This window comes from Polypterus senegalus, chromosome 11, assembly GCF_016835505.1.
Source record: "Polypterus senegalus isolate Bchr_013 chromosome 11, ASM1683550v1, whole genome shotgun sequence".
Lineage (NCBI taxonomy): Eukaryota > Metazoa > Chordata > Cladistia > Polypteriformes > Polypteridae > Polypterus > Polypterus senegalus.
In genome coordinates this window covers 57,220,956-57,248,596 of record NC_053164.1, presented here as the reverse complement: position 1 = coordinate 57,248,596, position 27,641 = coordinate 57,220,956, and the positions used below count along the sequence as shown (strand labels likewise).

General features: G+C 37.0%; 1 protein-coding gene across 1 annotated transcript in view; it reads left to right on the top strand.

Annotated features, from left to right (window-relative positions):
* The window catches only part of sh3bp5lb (SH3-binding domain protein 5-like, b), a 47,211-nt gene that overhangs the window by 220 nt on the left and 19,350 nt on the right, over positions 1 to 27,641 (top strand). The window contains exons 2-3 of the mRNA XM_039768694.1: positions 16 to 288; positions 23,288 to 23,350. Coding sequence (XP_039624628.1) covers positions 37 to 288; positions 23,288 to 23,350 — 315 coding nt within the window. The 5' untranslated portion in view covers positions 16 to 36. The remainder of the gene's footprint in view (positions 1 to 15; positions 289 to 23,287; positions 23,351 to 27,641) is intronic.

The window sequence follows — 27,641 nt, the reverse complement described above, 5'->3', positions numbered from 1 at the left end:
TTTTTTCTGATTTAGCGGAATTTTGTTAGGCCTGATATGGAGCTGGGAAACTTGCGTGAGAGCCCGGCAGGGGCTGGGGACACCGAAGACGAGCAATGGAAAGAAGAGAAACCCGTAGTTATTTCGGGAACGCAGAAAAGCGATCAAGAACTAAAACGGGGTTGTGAAGGAGATGGAGAAATAACTGGCGGCAGAGAAGAAGTAGGGCCTGTGAGTAATCGCGAGCTGTATCAAGACGAGGAAGATCTTGATGATGTGGACGAAGAGGAGTTGGATCCTAGGATACAGGTAAACTGTAGTACACTGTTAAGGCGCTGGCATGTTTAGCCGAGCTACGCTTTTCGGCTTCGCAATGTTTTAACGCTCAGGTTTGTGCCTTGGAAGAGAACCTGCATTGTAAGCAGTGTTGCCTGAGGTTCTTCATATTAATGCAATCCTATCACTGTCAGAAACGAACATATTTATGTAGTTACAAATGATTAAAATGTAATTGTATTTTTCAAGTTGCTGAAACAAAGTACAAAATCATAAATTTAATTTGAACTAAAAAGTGAGCTATTATTTGATTCCTTGAAGTACAGTAAGCAAAGTTTAACTGTGTACAGTATATATACCTTTTCTATTAAATTTTTGTTTGTTAACGAATTTTGCGCGAAATGTATTTACATAGTATCATTTAACTTTTCACATGTCTAATTTAAAACTGTTTGCCCAGCAGTGGGAACAAGTGCCTGAACTGGTGCAATATTTAAAACAGTTCGTTAACGTGGCAGCGATTATTTCTTTTCGCTTCCGAAAGTGTTAAAAGGTGTATTTTTCTTTTTCCTTTTCTGCATTTTGATTTACACTTTGCCTGTGGATTTAGAAAGAATGTGTAATAATTAATTTAATTTAGAAAGGTTGGGTATTACTGTTACTAACCATGATCTGTATTCTGTTTACAAATATATTTTTAAAAGCAGAAATAGTGAATTGGCCACAGGAATTAAGTGATTGTAATTAACAGAACATTAGCCTTCTGTTCCAGTGGGGGAAAAACTTTTTTTTTTTTTTGTTTTTTAAACCAAACGTCATTTTTTTTTCTTTTTATGGGGGAAACGCCCACATTATATACCATTGGACTCAAGCTTTTTGGGGGTTCCCCATATTTTTGGCCCTCTAGATCCGAAATAAAACATATTTTGTGCCACAAACTACTTCCTTATGACTACGTGTAAACCATCTGGTGTCTTGAGCAAAAATAATCAGAGACACTTGAAGTTGTGCATGCCATATCCACCAACCCTTAGGTGTTTGCCCTCTAGTGGGATAAGAGGGGTCAAAGTTACTCCTTTTCACAAATCTTTGAAAAAATGTGGATCAGTGATATAGACATGTGGAGTGTTGTTTTATACTATTTCAATGTTGCTGATCACAAATATGACCTTATTTTTAAATATTTGATTCAATTTGGGACCTAGCCCTCTAAGAACCATTCACTCACAGAAGGTGTAGACAAATTTCAAACATAATAATGTATTGTATTGTATTGTTCTAGACTATTTCAAGGTCAGTGGTTATGACTGTTATTTGTAATCCTTTACTAGGGTTCAAGCCCTCTATGGATATCGATCAGTGGGTAAAAAATGCCAAATTTCTATTATAACGGACCATATTTAGATTTAGACATTTAAATTGAAGGATACATTTTAATATTTAAGATATTTCCCATGACTTTTATTGTTTGCTGGCTGTCCCCTATAGCTACACCCACATAGTAGTGAAACAGGACAAACTTTAAAAATCAATTAAAAAAAAAAAATGTAATTCTGGCCAAGTGGAATGTAGGTATGTTCCAATGTCAAACACTGGCACTGTATCTGATCTTGTTCAGCTCTGATGGGAGAGATGCCCCCCGCATGGGGAGAAAAGTACTTGACCATGATATCTCTGGCAGTCAGCAGCTACCCTCTAAAACACATGTAGCTCTGATGTCTCTCTCTTTCTCTCTCTCTCTCAGAAGCATCAAATGTTACTCCTAAACAATCTGTAGATGATAATGTCTGTTGAACAAACTGGTATCGTTAGCTAAGTAGAGGCAAGGTATGCTCCAACAAGTGGTGGGACATAGACCAACTCAAACAGAAGCTGGTGTGTGAGTGAGGAGGGTCTGCAGCCTCTCTCTCGGATTTGCACAAATAAATTGGTATAGTAAGCAAACTATGATACTTAGTGTGATGAAAGATGTCACAAAATTAACTGGAATATTCAAGCAAATAATAGAAAAAACCTGATCTAAACCTGATCATATATACATACATACAGGTGCCGGTCATAAAATTAGAATATCATGACAAAGTTGATTTATTTCAGTAATTCCATTCAAAAAGTGAAACTTGTATATTAGATTCATTCATTACACACAGACTGATGTATTTCAAATGTTTATTTCTTTTAATCCTGATGATTATAACTGACAACTAATGAAAGTCCCAAATTCAGTATCTCGGAAAATTACAATATTGTGAAAAGGTTCAATATTGAAGACACCTGGTGCCACACTCTAATCAGCTAATTAACTCAAAACACCTGCAAACGCCTTTAAATGGTCTCTCAGTCTAGTTCAGTAGGCTACACAATCATGGGGAAGACTGCTGACTTGACAGTTGTCCAGAAGGCGACCATTGACACCTTGCACAAGGAGGGCAAGACACAAAAGGTCATTGCTAAAGAGGCTGGCTGTTCACAAAGCTCTGTGTCCAAGCACATTAATAGAGAGGCGAAGGAAGGACAAGATGTCGTAAAAAAAAGCGTACAAGCAATAGGGATAACCGCACCCTGGAGAGGATTGTGAAACAAAACCCATTTAAAACTGTGTGGGAGATTCACAAAAAGTGGGCCGCAGCTGGAGTCAGTGCTTCAAGAACCACCATGCACAGACATATGCAAGACATGGGTTTCAGCTGTCGCATTCCTTGTGTCAAGCCACTCTTGAACAAGAGAGCGTCAGAAGCGTCTCGACTGGACTGCTGCTGAGTGGCCCAAAGTTATGTTCTCTGATGAAAGTAAATTTTGCATTTCCTTTGGAAATCAAGATCCCAGAGTCTGGAGGAAGAGCAGAGTGGCACAGAATCCATGTTGCTTGAGGTCCAGTGTAAAGTTTCCACAGTCAGTGATGGTTTGGGGTGCCATGTCATCTGCTGGTGTTGGTCCATTGTGTCTTCTGAAGTCCAAGGTCAACGCAGTCGTCTACCAGGAAGTTTTAGAGCACTTCATGCTTCCTGCTGCTGACGAACCTTATGGAGATGCAGATTTCATTTTCCAACAGGACCTGGCACCTGTACACAGTGCCAAAGCTACCAGTACCTGGTTTAAGGATCATGGTATCCCTGTTCTTAATTGGCCAGCAAACTCGCCTGACCTTAACCCCATAGAAAATCTATGGGGTATTATGAAGAGGAAGATGCAATGCGCCAGACCCAACAATTCAGAAGAGCTGAAGGCCACTATCAGAGCAACATGGCAGTGCCACAGACTGATCGACTCCATGCCACGCCGCATTGCTGTAGTAATCCAGGCCAAAGGAGCCCCAACTAAATATTGAGTGCTGTACATGCTCATACTTTTCATGTTCATACCTTTCAGTTGGCCAACATTTCTAAAAATCCTTTTTTTGTATTGGTCTTAATTGATATTCTAATTTTCTGAGATACTGAATTTGGGACTTTCATAAGTTGTCAGTTATAATCATCAAAATTAAAAGAAAAACATTTGAAATACATCAGTCTATTTGTAATGAATGAATCTAATATACAAGTTTCACTTTTTGAATGGAATTACTGAAATAAATCAACTTTGTCATGATATTCTAATTTTATGACCGGCACCTGTGTGTGCGTGTGTGTATGTATGTGTGTGTGTGTATGTATGTGTGTATGTATATATATATATATATATATATATATATATATATATATATATATATATATATATATATATATATATATATATATATATATATATATATATATATAAAATATTATATTATGGGGGGGCGTTCAGGAAAGAAAGATTGGCTCGTAAATATATACATTGGTTCAGATATATATATATATATATATATATATATATATCGGTTCAGATACTTTGGTTTGAATATATACTTTGGTTTTAATACATCCGTTCAGATGTATATTTCGGTTTAGATATATATATTGGTTGAGATATATACATTGGTTTGAATACATCCAGTCAGAAATATACATTGGTTTAGATGCATTGGTTCAGATATATACAGTAGCTTGCAAAAGTATTCGGCCCCCTTGAACTTTTCCACATTTTGTCACATTACAGCCACAAACATGAATCAATTTTATTGGAATTCCACGTGAAAGACCAATACAAAGTGGTGTACACGTGAGAAGTGGAACGAAAATCATACATGATTCCAAACAATTTTTACACATAAATAACTGAAAAGTGGGGTGTGCATAATTATTCAGCCCCCTGAGTCAATACTTTGTAGAACCACCTTTTGCTGCAATTACAGCTGCCAGTCTTTTAGGGTATGTCTCTACCAGCTTTGCACATCTAGAGACTGAAATCCTTGCCCATTCTTCTTTGCAAAACAGCTCCAGCTCAGTCAGATTAGATGGACAGCGTTTGTGAACAGCAGTTTTCAGATCTTGCCACAGATTCTCGATTGGATTTAGATCTGGACTTTGACTGGGCCATTCTAACACATGGATATGTTTTGTTTTAAACCATTCCATTGTTGCCCTTGCTTTATGTTTAGGACCGTTGTCCTGCTGGAAGGTGAACCTCCGCCCCAGTCTCAAGTCTTTTGCAGACTCCAAGAGGTTTTCTTCCAAGATTGCCCTGTATTTGGCTCCATCCATCTTCCCATCAACTCTGACCAGCTTCCCTGTCCCTGCTGAAGAGAAGCACCCCCAGAGCATGATGCTGCCACCACCATATTTGACAGTGGGGATGGTGTGTTCAGAGTGATGTGCAGTGTTAGTTTTCCGCCACACATAGCGTTTTGCATTTTGGCCAAAAAGTTCCATTTTGGTCTCATCTGACCAGAGCACCTTCTTCCACATGTTTGCTGTGTCCCCCACATGGCTTGTGGCAAACTGCAAACGGGACTTCTTATGGTTTTCTGTTAACAATGGCTTTCTTCTTGCCACTCTTCCATAAAGGCCAACTTTGTGCAGTGCACGACTAATAGTTGTCCTATGGACAGATTCCCCCACCTGAGCTGTAGATCTCTGCAGCTCATCTAGAGTCACCATGGGCCTCTTGGCTGCATTTCTGATCAGCGCTCTCCTTGTTCGGCCTGTGAGTTTAGGTGGACGGCCTTGTCTTGGTAGGTTTACAGTTGTGCCATACTCCTTCCATTTCTGAATGATCGCTTGAACAGTGCTCCGTGGGATGTTCAAGGCTTTGGAAATCTTTTTGTAGCCTAAGCCTGCTTTAAATTTCTCAATAACTTTATCCCTGACCTGTCTGGTGTGTTCTTTGGACTTCATGGTGTTGTTGCTCCCAATATTCTCTTAGACAACCTCTGAGGCCGTCACAGAGCAGCTGTATTTGTACTGACATTAGATTACTCACAGGTGCACTCTATTTAGTCATTAGCACTCATCAGGCAATGTCTATGGGCAACTGACTGCACTCAGACCAAAGGGGGCTGAATAATTACCACACCCCACTTTGCAGTTATTTATTTGTAAAAAATGTTTGGAATCATGTATGATTTTCGTTCCACTTCTCAAGTGTACACCACTTTGTATTGGTCTTTCACGTGGAATTCCAATTAAATTGATTCATGTTTGTGGCTGTAATGTGACACAATGTGGAAAAGTTCAAGAGGGCCGAATACTTTTGCAAGCCACTGTATAAATTGTATTGCATAGATCCGTTCTAACATATATACATTGGTTGAGATACATCCGTTCAGATATATACATTGGTTTGAATACATACATTCAAATATATACATTGGTTGAGATACAGTATATATATATATATATATATATATATATATATATATATATATATATATATATATATATATATATATATATATATATATATATATATATATATATATATATATATAAATAAATAAATATATAATATATTGGTCGATTATACATTGGTTTAAATATATATATTGGTTAAAATAGATTGGTTTAGATATATACATCGGTTCAGATACATCCGTTCTGACATATATATTGTTTCAGATAGATCCGTTCAGATATATACATTGGTTGGGATTTATGGGCAGGCACAACGCGGCCACCCATGTTTAGCATCTCCCTTTCGCTTCATCATTGCTTCAACACTGTTGTAATTATTGTGCACATTTTATACAAGTAGCATATGCCTGTCTGTTGCGTTTTGTTTTGTAAGTCCTTTTGGTTGGGGGTCCTCGATTTCAAAGCACTTTTTTTCCTTTCATTATTTAAAACACTCGCACAGATACCCGCCTCTTCGCCTCACTCCGTCTCGCCCCGGCTCATTGTACCCGCTTCACTCGCTCCCTCTTTTCCCACCCAAGACAGATTCTTCTCAAAAGCAAAGTTACCAGAAAGCAGTACAGTAATCGCAAACACAGTACCTCCCATTTTTTCGCCTCATGAGACGCTGTTTTATCATTGGTGGAAAGCCGCCCGTTGATATCTGTTATTCCTTATTGGCAGCATTTCATTAAAGGGCGATCTGCTTCAGCAAGGAACTTAGTCCTGTTTGCTGAAATGATGTTATGGAGGAAAACACTGGAGTTGCTCTGTTTCTTTAAATGCTAATCAGGGATCAAAATGACCAGAATATTCCAGCTTCACAAATAACTGATGTTTAACTGTTTTTATAGTAAAACTAACACAAGCACGTACACGTTCACACACACACACAAACTCACAAATCGTGGGTCACATGTACTACTGATTAAGCAAATCTGTCATGGGCGATTGTTTTTTCACCCCACAAAACGGATTCTTCTCAAAAGCTGAGTTACCAGGAAGCATTGATAGTAACCGCAGTACCTCCCATTTTTTAACCTTGAAAGACGCTGGTTTATCATTGACCGAAAGCCGCCCGGTGATTTCTGTTTTTCCGTATTGTCAGCATTTCATTAAAGGGCGATCTGTTTCAGCAAGGAACTTAGTCCTGTTTGCTGAAAGGATGTTATGAAGGAAAACACTGGAATAGTGCTGTTTCTTCTGAGTGTTTCAGTGATCAGGGACCAGAATGATCAGAATATTCCTGCTTCACAAATAACTGATGTCTGTTTTTATTGTAAAACTGAGAAAACCAAACACACGCATACAAACACAACACAAACAGTCAAACTCACAAATTGTGGGTCGCACACACTACTGATTAAGTGTATCTGTCACGGACGATCATTTTTTTCAACCAATAAAACTTTAGTTTGTCAAAGTTAGAAAGCAGTGCGGCGATTTCTATTATTCCTTATTGGCAGCATTTAATTTAAAGATGATTCACGTCAACAAGGTGAAAGGGTCTCTTATTTTGACAGGGCGATCTTTTTTTAGGCTTAAGCAAAAGAAAATGGTTATTACTTACCCTTTTTGCTTCTAATTGGCTTTTTAAAAAACCTTTTTGATATAATTTTTTATGACAGTATAAAATAACAAAAGTAGTGCTCAAAATGATAATGCGCCTATCTAACAGGAAGAGGTGGTGGTAAGAGTAAGATTGCTGACTCGCAGTTAAATGATCACTGGTTTGTGTCCGGGGGGCTTCCTTTCTGTTATTTTATTTATTTATTTTTACAAATTGCTTTGAGTAGTAAGAAAGTAGCTATAAAAATGTAAGGAATTACGGTAATAATATTATTATTATTTATTATACGTGTGAATGCGTGATCAAATTCAGCCGCTGCGTAGTGTGGTATAAATGGGAACACTATGTGCTCGACAATATCACGAGTTCATTGAAATAATTACACAGCAAGGTGCACACGTAATACAAACATAATGTGTATATTATTGAAAAAAAGGTTCATATAAATTGATTATATACAAATTTTTTAACAAGTTGAGAGATGTCAACTGGTTAAAATGCACGAAATTATACATGTATTGCTTTATAGTCCACATATAGTGTATGTATATTATTAAAATAATGATATAAAAATCATATAAAATGGTATAGAATCTGTGTTGTAGACGAATTTTGTGTCATATTTCTTCAAAGATGTTTTTAATTAGTTTGCTTTAAAAAAATCTTACGGCAAACGTGATCCGTTGAAAATCGTTGATCTTAATCAATTTGTTTTAACGCATGCTCTGTGCAAAATGCTGTCATATCTGTTAGTAAACATGCCGCGCGCATGTCCTGATGTCTGCGTTCTAAGGCTGCAGGTATATTAAACGCTATTGACGTTTTACTGGGTGCTCTGTGATTGAGGACGGACAGTAAACTTTGTTAAAATGATATCGAAAAATACCAGTCGTCAGTTGTGTTTTCAGTCGTTTTGGCGTGTTTACTGTTCTGTTACCAAAAATTCTTCACGGGGCTCATCAACAAAGAAACGTGGATAGTAAGATTTAGTAAAATATCAGTAATAATAATACATTGCTCGACACCCAGTAACACTTTACAAAGACATTTAAAAGACAGCTCGTTAAAATAAATGTAGCAATCCATTGTCATGCTATAAGTGACAGCTTGCTCTTAAACATTTACACAGGTGGTTTTTCCTGGGAATAAAAAAGGGGAAAAAATCCACGGAAAGGTTTTGTTGTTGAACTCAAATTTCACCTCCGCCATGTGAGTCATTAAAACTATTGGAATGAAATATAGTTCTATATAAATAAATAAATACATTTCCTTTCACAACCACCCTTTAACCCCTGTACATTGGAGAGGAATCTCATTTTCACAGCAGGTGCAATTATCCTATAAAACACATAGGAGTTCTGTGCACCGTTTTTCATGGGAGATTAAAACTCATCAAATGTATTTAAAAAACTTTTAGCAGCCTGTGGCATTCCTCATCTGCTGTGGTCCATTACAAAATGAACACCAGGCAGTTAAAATTGTGCACAGTTTCTTTAATAAGCCTATCAGACAGTCTTTTATAGCACTTTCATATCGAGTGTGTCTCTTAATCCCTTCTAGCAGAGGAGACACTTATTTCCACAGCTTGATCTATGCTGTAGAAATGTGTGCCCCCTGGCTTCTGCTTGTAAATTAATACTGGAATTACAAAACTGTCCACAGTTTATTTAAAGAGATTGAAGGAAGTCTTCTATATCACTTTTTTGTCTACTATGTCCTTACTCATCCACTAATTAAAAAAAAAAAAATCAATACACTGTCTTTTTTTAAGTATGTCTATGAAAATCGCTGTGAGTAGCCAGAAAAATGCTATATAAATGTAAGATATTATTATTATTTAGGTTTTTTAAAATCCAAATAAACTTGATAGGACTTCTTCCAAGATATGTGCCACTCTAGGGTACCAACAATGTCAAACTGATTAGGAAATTTTGTGATCAGTTTGTTTAAAGTATATTAAGCAAAAAATAACTTTTCATCATCTTCTCATTTCTAATTTCAGGATACAGTAAATACTGCAAATATACATTTAAATTGTAACCGCTGGCAATTATTTATTTGTGTGCTTGCGTATTCCATAAAACAGCTTCAATATGTGCACAAAGTATAAGTGATAAAACACACAAATTCTGACATTAGCATGACTGTTGAAGGAAAACATGTATTAGAAAGTATTCTATGGAGTTTTCATAAATTAATCATTATATACCTTTTTAGGTTTCTTAATATATTTTGTAATCAGGTTTTAAATTTTTTTTATTTTTACTGCCACTTCACAGATCAACAATCCCCAACTTGGTCACTGTCCAGAATAAGTCTTTCAACTTTTTTCCTGTATCCATTAATACATTTTCCGGGTTTCATTACCCATCTGAAAGAGATGGCATCAGGTTGGGTGGCACTTTTAAATTGTAGTAGTATGAGCAAACATCAGTGTGGCAAGCACTAGATTGGCATTTCTTTCCGTTTCATTTTTTGTCTTCTGGCCCAAGCTTGTAAATCTCTTTTGTAAATGGGTGGCTTGGATAGAGGACAGATACTAACAATTTTCAAGGCTATATTAAAACAATACTAAAAGATATTTGTGTATGTGTGTTGTAGTGCCCCATGTTGTAAGTGTTAGATCCATTGAAGAAGTCAACTTAAACAAAGAAAATGTACATTTTACAGGTTTGTTTGAAGTGTTTTACATTATAACCATATTATTAATTGCTGCGTGAATATAATTTTTTCAAGGGATGACCTTTACTATTGTCAAAAAAGACAAGCAGGGCAACAGGAGGAATATGAAAGTTATTTGTTGAGTTTAGGAGACAAAGGATACTTGTAAGGAAGTTCATGCCAGTGCTATCGGTGTACATTCTGGAATTTATAAAACTGCTGATATTATTTCACAAAGATGTTACTGGCCTGGTTTTATGCTGACATTAAAATGGCTACTTTTCTGATAATTATAATCATTATTTTAATTAAAAGACTATAATTGTCAGAACAGATTCAATAAAATGTTTTAATATCTCAGTTGCTGTTTGTCGGACTCTTTAATTGACTTGTCCTACAAATGTGTATCAGTGGATATTTGGTACTTCATTTGACAAATAATATTAATTTTTCCAAGTCTCATATATTTCAGATAGATAGATAGAACTTTACTTGTCCTCTAAGGAAAATGTGCTTCTTTTTTTAACAGAGGCTGAATGAATAAATAAATTAATATTAATATAATGAAAAAACAGCCAATCAAATAACAATTTTAGCTGTCTAATGTTCATTCTGCAAGCAACAGTTGGGGCTCACAACTCTGAGCAAAAGCTCAGCTGTAGAAGTGAATGTCCCTTTGAGTGGAGAGGACAATGGGACACAGTAGACTTGAAAGTGATGTAGAAGACTTTCATCAATCTTTTACCATGGATTTCAGATAATATTAGTTATCCAGGGTTCATTTTGAAAGCAGCAGACAGGGTGCACAAAAGCCCATGGATCTGCTCCAGCCATGGAAATGAGTGTTCCCTGTAGGGGATAGGATGCAGACACATAGTGGAGAAGATTATATAGAAAACTATACATACGACCTTTTAAAATCAATTTTACATATTTTTACCTCTCCAGTGTTCATTTTGTAATCAGCAGTCAGAGGGCACACATTTTACTTCTCTACAGCAGCCATGGAAAACGAGCGTCCCGACCAGGATGAGACATGCGTTTTCATTTCAATAGTTTTAATGACTCACATGGCGGAAGTGAAATTTGAGTTCAATAACAAAACCTTTCCCGTGGATTTTTCCCCTTTTTTTATTCCCAGGAAAAACCAACTGTGTAAATGTTTAAGAGCAAGCTGTACAGTGGATTGCTACATTTATTTTAATGAGCTGTCTTTTAAATGCCTTTGTAAAGTGTTACTGGGTGTCGAGCAATGTATTATTATTACTGATATTTTACTAAATCTTACTATCCACGTTTCTTTGTTGATGAGCCCCGTTGAAGAATTTTTTGGTAACAGAACAGTAAACACGCCAAAACGACTGAAAACACAACTGACGACTGGTATTTTTCGATATCATTTTAACAAAGTTTACTGTCCACCTTCAATCACAGAGCACCCTGCAGTAAAACGTCAATAGCGTTTAATACACCTGCAGCCTTAGGGCTCATTTATACTTCACGCTCAGAACGCGTACGCGCCCGCATCATGGCTGCTACGCGTTCCCAGCGTTCATTTCACGCGTCCTCTGAGCAGGTCCTCAGAAATTAACGCGATGCGTGCGCGAGTTGCAGTACCAGCAAAAAGTCAGGGGGCGCAGTGTGCTAAAAGTCGGAACGTGACGTCAGAGTCTCTGTTTACTATCTACATGTGACAGCAAGCCTCTATGGAGATCCTACTGGGATCAATGTGCGCATTTTGCTGTTTGACGAATGGTTAAAATACAGCGCTATACATTATGTAGCCGATGTGAAGTTGCAAAAAAAAAAATAGACGGCACAAAAGATGGTATGTGAGACTTTTAAAATGTATCGTGTCATTTATATTTGTCTTTTTTATGTTTTAATTTTGCAACTTAACAGCAACATAATGTATAGCGTTGTATTTGAGCCACTGAGAAAAAAATAAAGGACACGGTGAAAATGTGTATTTTGTGATTAAAGTGGAAATTTCAGCTTTAATCTCAAAATGTCCACTTTAACCTTGTAGTTTACTTTATCATTAAAGCAGACGGTCGTAAACGTCATCCCAGTTTTTAATCGCTACGAGCTTCTTGGACCTGAGAGCAGGTAAAGTAAAACAATAAAAATAGATGGCACAAAAGATGGTATGTGAGACTTTTAAAATGTATCGTGTCATTACGATCGGGAATATGCGACGCTTGAATATAAAAGGACCAGGAATGCATCTGTATGTCGGCATTTTGCTTCAGCAGCGGAAAGCAGCAATAGATCGCCAAACAGAACAAATTAAATGTATGATATTCCAACTCTCTGCACATTTAGAATCTTTAGATTTATACTTGATATCACTTTCATGATGAACTTCATTAAAATGTGTATGTTACATTTTACATATAATTTCGTTTAAATAATGAATACTGTTAATAAATACACACATGGGGGAATAATTACACACATGGGGGTGTCACGGTGGCGGAGCGATAGCACTGCTGTCTCGCAGGGAGTTATGTTGCTGGTATTTCCTGCTTGTATTCCAAAATGTGCTCCGGTTTCCTTCCAAAGATATGCAGATTTGGGGATTTGGTGCCGCTAAAATGACGCTAGTGTATGTGTGTGCTTGTATTCACCTTGCGATGAGCTGAGGCCTCGTCAAGGGACTGTTTCTCACTCGTGCCCAATGCTTCCTGGAATGGACACATACATCCCTGGATTTATGGATTTAATCAATAAACATCCTTTTCAGAGATATTGCGGTAAGGTGTTTTAGGCAATTCACAACACAGAGAAGCCGAACATGTTCTCACCGTGATAATATCTCACACTGCCACCTGGTGGATTCCTCCAGATTTACGTAAAGTACGCGCGCAAGTATAAACACCACAACGCTTGCGTACCAGGAGCATCTGCTGCAGCATGCGTCGCATCACGTGAAGTATAACTACGGCCTAAGAACGCAGACATTAGGACATCGCTGCACGTGCATGTTTACTAACAGATATGACAGCATTTTGCACGGAGCATGCGTTAAAACAAATTGATTAAGATCAGCGATTTTCAACAGTTCACATATTTGCCGTAAGATTTTTTAAAGCAAACTAATTAAAAATTTCTTTGAAGAAATATGACACAAAATACGTTTACGACACAGATTCTATACCATTTTATATGATTTTTATATCATTATTTTAATAAAATACATACACTATATGTGGACTATAAAGCAATACATGTATAATTTTGTGAATTTTAACCAGTTGACATCTCTCAACTTGTTAAAAAGTTGTATATAATTAATTTATATGAACCTTTACTTCAGTAATATACACATTATGTTTGTATTGCGTGTGTACCTTGCTGTGTAATTATTTCAATAAACTCATGGTACTGTTGAGCACATGGTGTCCCTATTCATACCCCACTACGCAGCGGCTGAATTAGATCACACATTCACACGTATAATAAATAATATTGTTATTAATTCCTCACGTTTTTATAGCTACTTTCTTACTACTCAAAGCAATTTGTAGAAATAAATAAATAAAATAACAGAAAGGAAGCCCCCGGACACAAACCAGTGATCATTTAACTGCGAGTCAGCAATCTTACTTTTACCACCACCTCTTCCTGTTAGATAAGAGTATTATCATTTTGAGCACTACTTTTGCTATTTTATACTGTCATAAACAAATTATATCAAAAAGGTTTTTTAAAAAGCCAATTTGAAGCAAAGAGGGTAAGTAATAACTATTTTCTTTTGTAAGTCAATAAAAAATGCTTAAGCCTAAAAAAAGATCGTCCTGTCAAAATAAAAGACTCTTTTACCTTGTTGACGTGAATCATCTTTAAATTAAATGCTGCCAATAAGGCATAATAGAAATCGCCGCACTGCTTTCTAACTTTGATGAACTAAAGTTTTATTGGGTGAAAAAAAATTATCGTCCGTGAGAGATACACTTAATCAGTAGTGTGTGCGACCCACGATTTGTGAGTTTGACTGTTTTTTGTTGTGTTTGTACGTGTGTGTATGGTTTTCTCAGTTTTACAATAAAAACAGACATCAGTTATTTGTGAAGCAGGAATATTCTGATCATTCTGGTCCCTGATCACTGATAAACATTCAGAAGAAACGGCTCTATTCCAGTGTTTTCCTCCATAACATCCTTATATATACTGTATATCTGAACGGATGTATTAAATCCAATGTATATATTCAAACCAATGTATCTGAACCGATATATATATATATATATATCTGAACCAATGTATATATTTACAAGCCAATCTTTTTTTCCTGAACGGCCCCTCATAACATATAATATATATATATATAATAGAGAGAGATAGATTATGTACTTCTATCCCACATTAGGGCAGTTTATGTTCATTCAGACTTTCTATTTTAGTAGCATGCTTTATGTGTTGAGGGCTATGCTTTCGACCGAAAAGATAGATTTCATTGCCTCTTTTGAGGGAGGTCCAGCATTAGTTTTTTTTTTTTTTTTTTTCTTTTCTCCAGAAATGCTTGCTTATAGTGGAAGAAAAATAACCCCCTTCAAAAATTTTGCATAAAGAACATGTGACACCCGTTAAACATATAAATTACATAGGACACAAGGACAAATTATGGAATAATCCTTGAGCATTTTTGCCTTCAAGTTGGGTGGAACTTTGCATTAGTTGTTTTGTTTATTTATTTTTATGTTTTCTTCTTTTGATGAGTTATGTTTTGGTTTGGGCATGCTATACTGTGACACGGTATTTCTGGGTACTACATCACAACTCCGGGAATACAGGTTTTTATCCAACTCACTTAAGTTTACACATTACTCATTACTGCGACAGCCATGTCTGTCAGTCTATTTGTCTGTGTGTGTGCATGAAACAACTTGGCCCCCCACTGACCAGTTTTGTTTAAATTTGGCACACTTATTCTTAATAGAAATTTGTCAATACAGTTCAATTTTCATTGGAGCATCTCAAAAGGATTGCACTGTAAAAAGTTTTGAAAATTAAATTCTCCGAATGAAAAGCATAGGTGAATCTCCAAACTCTCCCATATCCTATTCCCTGCGACTTCAACTACAGTTTTGTTTACAGTTTTTCCTTGACAGCAGTGATAACAACTTGTATATTTTCCTCTTCGCCTTTGGTACGTGCACTCAATCTACCTTTACAGCAGCATCTTCTCCTGCTGTTTATGTAAGTTAACTATAAAAGTACAAAAACGCTTCTCAGGAAATGAATGAAAGAGGAAAGCGATCATTTATTTATATATAAGACTGACCTGCCTGAACTAATATTATCTGCCAGTTATTATTGTAGAGGAGTGATATTATCAACCAGTAGCTAAGCAGTATTTGAACTAATTAACTACACAGGAAAGGTGCAGCTGCCCTAATTAATGTAAATATTGAATGGGTTTAAAAAGTGAACTGTAATTGATGTGCAGAAAGAACAGCTGATTTGTGGGGCCTGCAGCAAGAGCTGTGCTGTGGTGTATGAAGAGTCTGGTTATGCCGCAAACAGCAGGAATTAAAGTTTGCACCGTTCTGAAAGAGTTGCTTAGTGGTGTAATGTACAACAAACTGAGTTGAGTTTATGGTTTATCTGGATGCAAACAATTTTTTTTGCTTCTGTGCATTTTCAAACTGGAATTCAAATCTTTAATTGTCACCTTTGCTATTCATGTTATACAATAAATCAGTTTCTTTATAATTTATTAGTTATTTATATAATTTTAATGAATTGCATGACTTTAAACTAATACTATTTTCTAAATGGGGAACTTCTTATTCTTTTTGTTATTATTGGGTACTACTCTATTGATATAACTGCAAAAAATGTTATTTTTAAGAAAATTGAACATCAGTTAGTCACAGACCCTCCACCACTAACACACATCAATCAATGCCATTTTTACATCCCTTCAATCGGACTCTTCTGTGTATAAAAAACTGTTGGGCAGCCAGTGCCATGCTTTTATCCATGTGACACTGTAAAGTACTGTTAAAGAGCAAATATTTAATTGCATTCTGTTAGGGGTGCGGAATTCCAACGCCCGACTCGTCCGACACGGACAAGCGTGTTTTTCTGGTTTCAGTTGTCCGCGGACAAGTGCAATTTTCTGGAGAAAAAAGAATTATGTGCGCTGTGCAGGGTACATTTTTTCACTACTTTCAAATTTTAAACATTTGGGTATGTACTTCGTGCGGAAACAGTTTACTTAGGCATGTTCTTCATGTCTCAGATTGGTCTTCAATATTGTTTACAAAATGACAGCTGATTTTTCAAAGGGGAAGCACTCTTTCGGTCTTACATAAGTATTTTACCCTGCTATTTACACGCTTGGAGATGCGGTCATTTTTTTTCATGCTGACATTACGATGCAATCTGATGATTTTTCATTATAATCGATAACTTTTATATATTATTAATAAAATTCATTGTTTTTACATAAAAATACGGTCATTTACTTACAATGCAAATGTTTTCACCACATAACAAAGCTTGTTAGGCAGTTAATCTTTTTGCAGTTTCGCGTAGGTTGTGATATACTGAAGAGTTAAGAAATTTATTGCGTGACAACATCAATTTTGATGATCTGTCTATAGATCGTTTTTGATTAGAAAATTTTTCATGTAAAACAAGTTGGTTTCGTGCTGTCAGTTTATTAAAAATAAAGAAGAAAACATTCTAAGTTTCCAAATGTTATGAAATATCTATAAAAATCTTCACTTAGACGCGATTATTTTTTCCCGACAACATTGGTAATATTTACTTCTTTGGTAAATCAGTCCAGGTACCATGCAGGGCAGCTCAAGCAGAAATGAATAGCATTCAGCCCATGCTGTCTTAGATGGTAAAGATTCTTGGGGGAGAATATGTTGCAAGACAAATGCTGAAGAACATGGCAGAAAATGAATCGGGACAGTGTTCTGTTATGTAACTGTAATATGTGAAACAGAACTAGTGTAGCTATAATGAAGGCATTGTTTATTAGTGAGTTAAAATGATAAGGGCATCTTTTATATAATGTTCTAGAGCAAGGTGGCAAACTCTCCCTAAAAGAACTTTTTTCAGTTTTAAAATGGAAGGCAGTTTTGGTATCAATAAAAGAGATCAGAAAAAATAAACTATTTTTCACTTTTGTTATTTGTTTATGGGCAAGTGAATTTAACTGGCGGACAAGTGGATTTTCTAAGTTTACTTGTCCATGGACAAGTAGAAAAAAATTTGATTTCCACACCCCTGCTTCTATTATTACTTTTATTTTTGCTATGACTCGTTACAAAAATATTTAATAAACTAGGGGGCTCCACCCCCTGCTCGCTTCACTCACCCACCCCCAGGTTTGGTTTAGCGGATATACAATTTAAAGAGATTATTTTCATGGAAATTGTTACATACATTTGCATTATTTTTAAACTTTTACTTTAAAACTTTTGTAAAAACAATACTTGTCCTATATTTCCGGCTCCGGGCGTGGTTAAATCTATTTCTTGCAGGACATATAATGCTGCATGCGAAGGGGGGGCGGCTGAACGCATGCTATGGAGAAGCCATCGGATCATCTTATGTCTTATTGCTGCTGGCTTGCTGCGTTGTTTCCTTGTTGCCCTGTTCATCGATCATTTAAAAGCCTGTACAGCAGCTGTCCTTTTGCCACTTCGCGTCTCTGTCGCTCCCGTTGTGAATGGGGGGAGGGGGCTGAACTCACACTAAGGAGAAGCGGTCGGATCATCAGCTGGCTTCCTGCTGCTGGCTTTTCTGCTTGTTGCTTGTTATTGTTTTAAGAGCTGGCAGCCCATGATGTCTGCCTGCCAAAAGCATTTCAACAACTGCTAGCTTAGATGTCCGTGAACTTGTTTTAAATGTCTCACTGCCTTGTCTCGCGTGACGTTAAAGTGGCTCTCACGGGATGTCAAATTGCAATCTCTTGGCACCAAGTCTCATGTTTAAGGTCCCCGTGAGACGCTCCGTGGCCAATTTCTTTCATCTCGCGGGTGTTAAGTGTCTTCCGAGAAGATCATGTCTCGTCTTCTTGGTTTCCCCTCCACCAAATTTTTTTTTTTTTATAATAGAGAAACTGAAACATGATAACTATGTTAGAACTCACATAATCAAGACTGCACAGTTTCTGTTTCTATGTACATAGTGATTTGGGTGTGAGATGCAGTTAGTACCAGACAGACCTGTACTGAAAAGGTTTCCTCTTTTGGTACAGCATGACACTCTCCTATCAATTCAAAGGAAACAGTTGCCAGTAGCTTTTGAGCAAATTTTCAATGGGCTTCTTAATTCTTTTGTTTGCTTCTTTTATTTATGCATATGATTTTTTTATTATTTTATTAAACTTCAGATACCATATACAATTTTCCAAATAGATTTAATCAATAATGTCTTTCTGTTACTGCAGGATGTTAATTAACAGCATATTCTGCTACCATAATAGGCTCTCGCCTCATATGACTGAGAATTAGGTAAAAAGAATTTTTTATTGTTTTTGGGTGCTACTTTCTTTGTATTTTGACCAAGAAAAAATATTTGCATTTCCTTGACAAAGGAAATAACAAAATTCCTCATACAATGGGCTGGAATAAATACCCTGCTTAAATAAACAGGAAACCATTTTCATTTAATAATATCACATAAGCTCACATTAGCCCAGAAGCATTTCTCTTACTGCAGTATTGTTAAATAAAAAATTTCTGCAAATTCTATTTGAGTACAACAGTGAAGCGCACACAAACAGGATCGAGCTTTTAAATTAAAGACCTGCCTCCTCCTCTTATTCACTGGTCATCATACCTGTCCAGAACTAGCTCATTATTTGGCTGTCATGATACTTCACGCAATGTCTACATTCTAGAATGTGGTCTGAGAAAAGTGTGCATTTTGAGATTTAAAGTTCTAGAATCTTTTGAAGATATTATCTGGTACATTTAAGGTGCTTCAGCATTCATGAGGCCAATTTACTAGTACAGTTTCATACTGTATACTACTGTTAAATGACCATAAAGCACTCATTGCATTTAATGTATACTTGAAAATCAGGGTAGCCAGTGAGTTAGTCTCGTGGGACCAGATGTGATTCTCAAATGAAAATACACACCTGTGTACAACCCATTTAAAAGTATGTACTGAATAGCGGTGAAATCCTGCACTGCAAAGGCTACATCCACAAGGCTTCTTCCTAAAACACCTGTCCCCAATTCCTCCTGTCAGTGTGTTTTAAACCATCACTGGGGTTTCAGGGAGAGAGCAAAAGATACTGAACAAAAGACAGACAGACAGACACACGTACAAACACAGACCACTGCAGCTATGGGGCTCCGCACATTTGAGAAGTGCTTCTGTCTGCTACAATATCATTTTAACTATTGCATCACTATATGAGATAACAGCATATACATTTAAAATAAGCATTGATTTCTATGGATGTACAGTGCATCCGGAAAGTATTCACAGCACATCACTTTTTCCACATTTTGTTACATTACAGCCTTATTCCAAAATGGATTAAATTCTTTTTTTTTCCTCAGAATTCTACCCACAACACCCCATAATGACAACGTAATTTACTTGAGGTTTTTGCAAATTTATTAAAAATAAAAAAATTGAGAAAGCACATGTACATAAGTATTCACAGCCTTTGCCATGATGTTCAAAATTGAGCTTGGGTACATCCTGTTTCCCCTGATCATCCTTGAGATGTTTCTGCAGCTTAATTAGAGTCCACCTGTGATAAATTCAGTTGATTGGACATGATTTGGAAAGGCACACACCTGTCTATATAAGGTTCCACAGTTGACAGCTCATGTCAGAGCACAAACCAAGCATGAAGTCAAAGGAATTGTCTGTAGACCGCCGAGACAGGATTGTCTCGAGGCACAAATCTGGGGAAGGTTAAAGAAAAATTTCTGCTGCTTTGAATGTCCCAATGAGCACAGTGGCCTCCATCATCCATAAGTGGAAGAAGTTTGAAACCACCAGGACTCTTCCTAGAGCTGGCCAGCCATCTAAACTGAGCAATCGGGGGAGAAGGGCCTTCGTCAGGGAGGTGACCAAGAACCCGAGGGTCACTCTGTCAGAGCTCCAGAGGTCCTCTGTGGAGAGAGGAGAACCTTCCAGAAGGACAACCATCTCTGCAGCAATCCACCAATCAGGCCTGTATGGTAAAGTGGCCGGATGGAAGCCCGCATGGAGTTTGCCAAAAGGCACATGAAGGACTCTCAGACCATGAGAAACAAAATTCTCTGGTCTGATGAGACAAAGATTTAATTCTTTGGTGTGAGTGCCAGGCGTCACATTTGGAGGAAACCAGGCACAACTCATCACCAGGCCAATACCATCCCTACAGGGAAGAATGGTGGTGGCAGCATCATGCTATGGGGATGTTTTTCAGCGGCAGGAACTGGGAGACTAGTCAGGATAAAGGAAAAGATGACTGCAGCAATTTACAGAGACATCCTGGATGAAAACCTGCTCCAGAGCGCTCTTAACCTCAGACTGGGGCGACGGTTCATCTTTCAGCAGGACAACGACCCTAAGCACACAGCCAAGATATAAAAGGAGTGGCTTCAGGACAACTCTGTGATCGTCCTTGAGTGGCCCAGACTTGAATCCGATTGAACATCTCTGGAGAGATCTTATAATGGCTCTGCACCGACGCTTCCCATCCAATCTGATGGAGCTTGAGAGGTACTGCAAAGAGGAATGGGCGAAACTGGCCAAGGATAAGTGTGCCAAGCTTGTGGCATCATATTCAAAAAGACTTCAGGCTGTAATTGCAGCCAAAGGTGCATCAACAAAGTATTGAGCAAAGGCTGTGAATACTTATGTACATGTGATTTCTCAGTTTTTTTATGTTTAATAAATTTGCAAAAACCTCAAGTAAACTTTTTTCACGTTGGCATTATGGGGTGTTGTGTGTAGAATTCTGAGGAAAAAAATGAATTTAATCCGTTTTGGAATAAGGCTGTAACATAACAAAATGTGGAAAAAGTGATGCGCTGTGGATACTTTCCAGATGCACTGTATATAACGTGTTAAAAAGTGGCTATTTTGTCATGGCATGTTTGCATTTCCAACTGTAATGTTAAATTTCTTTAGTTATTCATTTGGATGTGCTGTCAGAAGGTGGATGCTGTGCATTTTACTGGTGTTGTTAGGCATATTTATTGGCTTTGAGTGTTTTGAGTATAAAATCTACATTTCCTGAGGATCTTTTTTATCATATCTCTTAACTGTATTCCTTCTGATGAAGTGTGATGCAAAGTTTACTTCAAATGCTTATTTTAAAGTTCATATTTTCGCAAGCAGGGCTACCACTTCTTTCAAGCATACATTGACTCCTGTGCTGTCGTTGTAACATTGAAGACAAGAGTGCACACACAGTACCTGTGACAACATAATTGTTCACATTTACCATTTGTTCATTGATGCCATCGAATGCCAATGTATAATCAGGTGCTACAGAAAGGTTTTTCTCTTACAGCTGGTTGTGTTTATTTTTAAAACGTGCAATGTGCTCTCTGCAAACGTGACATACATTATATGTTTAATAAGGTTTTTTTAGGAGATTTTTTTTACTATAGATAGTCCATTATAAACACAAGCTTGCTTACCTTTCGGACCAAGTTAACGAGAAAATCTCTGATCTTTGCAGGTGAAAGTCACTGCCCCTACTTTGAGTGCTGCCTTCATGAGTTGTTGGATTAGTTTAAAAATGTGACACTGAGTGAGTCATCCCAGTTGTTCCAACCCAGTTTTAAGCACAACTAACTCATGGTTGTCTCCTGGTGTGTATTTTATACTTCTGGCTTCAGAAAGACTACCAGTGAGTAAGCAGGGTATTGGCTATTGAATAAAGATGAGGCTGATCTTCACTTCCAAAGTTCAATCTTATTTATGTATGCTTTAATTTTTTTGGAAATGATTTATATAACATCTTTTTTAACAGTAACAAAAACAAAAATATATATTTTATGTAAAGTAATACTTAGAGAACACTAAACCAGTAAGACTCTGCTTTTGAAAATGATCATGCTTAAACAGACTATTAATATGGGAACACTAACCACATGTATGAGTACTGGAAAATGGTGAAGAGAAAGCTGTGGACTTTTCAACAATCTTTTATTTTAACGTTTTAAACAATCCATTTTCACAAACTACAAATGTAGACTAGACTATGAGTAATACTCAAAAGAAGAGATGACTTATTAAACATAAGGGAGTCTTTTAAACATAACACAAGGATTTTCTTTTTCTTTTTTTGTTTTGTTAGACAGTTTGATTAGATAGGTGCTAACCCCAAGGTTCATCTGTTGCCTGCATAAAGCAGATTTATAAAACCTTCTTATACCAGTGTTTTGTTACGGGAAAATGGTTCCAGGGATATGAACATAAGTAGGCAAAGAATCAGAGAGAAGAGGTCCAATACTTCTATTTTATTTACTTAATCAATTATAATAATCAAACACATCTAATGCAATATAATGCAGACATACAAAAGCAAAACAATACTTACAAACATATGAAAAGGCACAGAGCCATCATCCCAGACCAGTAGACTGAGGGGGCCCGCTTGTCAGTCTTGTCAGAGGATCAACTTATTATTTGCCCTTCCAATTTACCGGGCGGTGCGCGCTGTCCCCACGGTTGAGCCTCCAAAGAAACTGAGGGCGGAACCTTCCCTTATATACTAATTGAGCGTCCTTGCCCAAAGCGGCTTACGTGTAAGCAGTGTATACAGAAGTGATTAGTTTCAGCACACACACCTTTCCACGGGACGTGGTGTTGTTTTGCACTTGGTCCTGATGATGACGACACCTGGTACCAGGAGGCACACAAAAATAAGAATTGCGTAGTGAAGCCCCTTGAAGTGAAAAACAAGTCAGCATGACCCTCTGGCCATATTCCCAGTACTTTTCCTTCTTGAAGCTGGTTTTTGCGCTGAGCGACCAACGCCCATCTGCTCTCTTGATCCCCCCCCTCTCTTTAGAAAAATCTTTCCATTACAACCAGTGTTTCTTGTTCTTCACAGGAAGAACTGGAGCATTTGAACCAAGCCAGTGATGAGATTAATAGACTTGAACTGCAACTGGATGTAAGTATAATGCTTTTTGTGTGCTTCTCTGAGCAACATTTATTTTTTCATTGTGATCTATGTTTAGATGAGAAATTTTGCATACATTTTGCAAGTCTGAGTGTCTGGTTAATTCTGGAATGTATATACAGTATTTAGTCCCTGTTTATTTTGAAGTAGTTATTTTTATCAGTTAAGTTTACAGAGTATTTAGCACAACGTTTGAATGGGAAGAACACAGGTATTTTTATGGTGTAGCTGTTCTCGCAGGTTTGGAGTACCCATGATTTCCTGATTTTTATGTTGCTCTTTTTATTCGCTGTTGTCGCACAAGTTGAAATTCTTGTGTGGCTTTGGCGGGTTTGCCCCTTTTAAAGGATCTTCTTTAGTGAGCTCTGAAGCTGGTTATTTGCATTATGAAATGCCAGCACATATTGTGGAAGACCGATTCCCAGGCTAATGCAACTTGTCAGTGATTTTATGCTTTTTTGTTTTGTAACATGTCATTTGCACGCATGATAAGAAAAGGTGAAATATGAGCTATACAGCTGAAGTCAGAAGCTTACATACACTTCACTAAAACTCTCTTTATAACCCCTCCACAGATTTCCTAATAACAAACTATAAATTTAGCATATCATTTAAGACGTCTGTTTTGAGCAGGGCAAAAGTCATGTTTTTCAACAATGTTTACAGACAGTATTTCACTTTATATTGATTATATCACAATTGTAGTGTGTCACAAGTTTACATACACTTAGTAAATATTTGGTAGCATTAACTTTAAATTGTTTAACTTGAACTAAACATTTTGGGTAGCATTCCACCAGCTACTTACAATATGCTGCAGGAATTATGGCCCATTTCTTAAGACAGAACTGGTGTAACTGGAACAGATTCGTTGGCTTCCTTGCTTCCACATGCTTTTTCAGTTTTATCCACACATTTTCAATTGGATTGAGGTCAGGGCTTCATGATAGCCACTCCAATACCTTATCCTTGTTGTCCTTAAGACATTGTGTCACAACTTTGGAGGTATGCTTGGGGTTATTGTCCATATGGAAGACCAATTTGTGACTGATCTTCAACTTTCTTGCTTAGCTCTTGAGATGTTGCTCCAGTATATCTACATAATTTTTCTTCCTCATGATGCCATCTATTTTGCGAAGTGCACCAGCATCCCTCTTGCAGCAAAGCACTCTCATAACATGATGCTTCCACCCCCATGCTTGATGGGTGTGATGGTGCTGTTTGGCTTGCAAGCCTCAACCTTTTTCCTCCAAGCATAGCAACGGTCATTATGACCAAACAGTTCATCAGACCAGAGAACATTTCCCCAGAAGGTAATATCTTTGTCCCCATGTGCCATTGCAAAGTGCAGGCTGGCTTTTTTATGATGGCTTTGGAGCAGTGGCTTCTTCCTTTTTGAGCAGCCTTTCAGGTTATGTCGATATAGGACTATGTTTTACTATAGTTAATGATACTTGTTTCTTCCAACATTGTCACAAGGTCCTTTCCTGTTTTTCTGGGATTGATTTGTACATTTTTTGCCAAAGTAAATTATTTTCTAGGACACAGAATGTGTCATCTGCATAAGTGGAATGATGGTAGAGTGGTCCTATGGTGTTTATACCTTTTGTATAATTGTTTGTACAGATGTATTTGGAATGTATGTGGAACCTTATAGATGTCCACAATTTTTTTTCTGAGGTCTTGGCCAGTTTCTTTTGATCTTCCCATTATATCAATCAAGGAGATGGTTCGTTCGATGGTAGGCCTTAACATACATCCACAAGTTGTCTCCAGTAAGGCTAATTGGCTATTAGTAGCTGATTGTCTAATTGCCTAAAGACTTGACATAATTTTCTGTAATTTTTCCGTCAGCGTCTTTTGTCCTGTAAATGTGTCAATAAGCAGCAAACAGCCTACTATCACATCCCCCCACCGCCACACAGTTTTCTCAGCTCAAGTCTGTTTACCTGTGTGTCAGTTGCTTAGAGTTGTATAGAGGGAGAAGTCAAGCAAAATGACACCTTTTATAAATACTATATCTTATTTGGAACACATGCATTTCATGTGTGTTCCGTGTCTACAACAATCTATGTAAACACATCATTAAAACAGAAACGTTTTTCATGTTTTAGTAATAATTGACAAAATGTAGATATGAAGTGTATAATGTGTGAAGCCTGAAGTCCAAATATGAAATAAACACTTTCACAAAACGTGCTCATGGCTGAACAATAAAATTGTATAATGCACAGGATTATGAATTAACTAGCACATTTAGAAATTTGGCTAGTGCCATTATATCATAATCTATTCTGTGCATCTTTAATGACAGACAAAATTAAATGTTTAACAAACATCGGTTCTAAGCTGTTACTAAACTCATTACATGCTTAAACAACAAGAAAGACTATTGCATGCTTCCAAATAAAAAGTGAGGAACTTAAATTGTGCTTTAGTTAACAAGAACATGGCCGGGCTGACTGTTAATTGTGGGTTTATAGTACTTTGTAAATTACTATATTCATTTTGTGTGTCTTATTGAAAAAGATAACTTTTTTCCAAAATGTCATAAGTTCAGTTACACTCTATATCACTAAAAAATAGCTTCAATAGGTGCTTTGTGGTAAGGAAACGTGACTTCTTATTAGATGGATTGAACAAATGTTTAAAATAGCTCTTTTCCTAGTGGTTATTGCAGTCCAGATGGCTTTAATGGAAAAGGCAGACCACAGACAAGCTTTACTTATTATTATTTGGTTCCATTCAGTAAAAAGTATTGGCTGTTTTGTATCCCAGTCGCCTCATTCAGTAGTACATCAAAACTGTCATTTATAACCATTCAAGCAGTAAAATGTAACTACGTGTTTGTGTGCAAGTCAGGCTAGACAATAGTTTTAAAAATGTGTGTGGTATCAAAACAGAAAAATAAAATCTTTTTTAAATTTCATATGAAATATTCCTTTTGATAAATATTCATGTAAACACTATTGCAGGTGACTTCTTTATCAATGGTTTCAAAATCCTGGCAAAAAATTACAAATTTTGCAAGGTTTTTTGCCAATTGAGTGTAAAATTAGTACAATATACCTTTTGTGCTTGAATAGTATATTAAATAAGTAAAATTAATCAGTATCATGCTATTCCCTTATGTTTTTCTTCAGGTCACATCTTATTGTATTTGATGCCAACCTGCAATGCCCACTTCTGAATATAATTATTATATTCATATATCGTACCCACGTTTTTGACTCTTTTTACTGTCGGACACTTTTCAAATGCCTACCTGATTTTTCTTGCAATTATTTCACTACTGGCTCTGCATCACCTTTAAGCACTGAGGATCTATATTAGAGTAGGTTAGATTAGATAAACTTTATTAATCCCAAGGGAAAATTCACATGCATACATACCAAAAACATAAAAAACAAGGATACAGACTCGCAGGGCAGATAATATAGTCAATCATTCAATCAGTAAGTAAATAAATAACTAAAATAAAGAAATGCATGTACTGTATATTGCACAGAAATTTAAAAAGTATTTTGTGAGGAAGCATGGAATTTCCTGATAGCGGTGGGCAGAAAAGATCCACGGAGGTGCTTCTTTAACCGTGGTGGAATGAGCCTGTGGACAATGCCTCCTGGAATGGATGGAGGGGATTTTTTGTGATGGCACCCAGTTTTGCCCCCATCCTCTTTTCCACAACAGCTTCCAGTGTGTCCTTGGTTTGTGCAGTGATTGAGCAGGGTTTCCTGAAAAGTTTGTTCAGACATTGTACATCTTTTGAGCTCAAGATGCTTCCCCAGGAGAAGGCAGCGTGTAACAGTACATTGGCAACTATGGACTGATAGAACATTTCTAGCAGGCTGCTGAATACATCAAAAGACTCGAATCTCCTTAGGAAGTACAGTCTGCTGTGGCCATTCTTGTACAGCAACACTATGTTGTTAGACCAATCTAGTTCATTGTTTATGTGAAACCCCAAGGTACTTGTAGCTCTGCGCCACTTCCACATCCTCCCCCTGAATGGTGACTGGTCTCAGTGGCTTCTAGGCACGTCCTAAGTCCACCACCAGGTTTTTTGTCTTGCTGATGTTGAGTTGTTCTCCTTGCACCACAAGAAAAGAGCCGTCCACAACTTTCCTGTACTCTGACTCATCCCCATTATTGATGCAGCCTGTGATGAGAAGAGTTATCTGTAAATTTCTGTTGTTGGCATGTGTTGGTATCTAGTTAGTCAATTTAATTTTAATTGCTCACATATTTTTTAATACTGTAGCCTCTCTAAAAATGAGAAAAT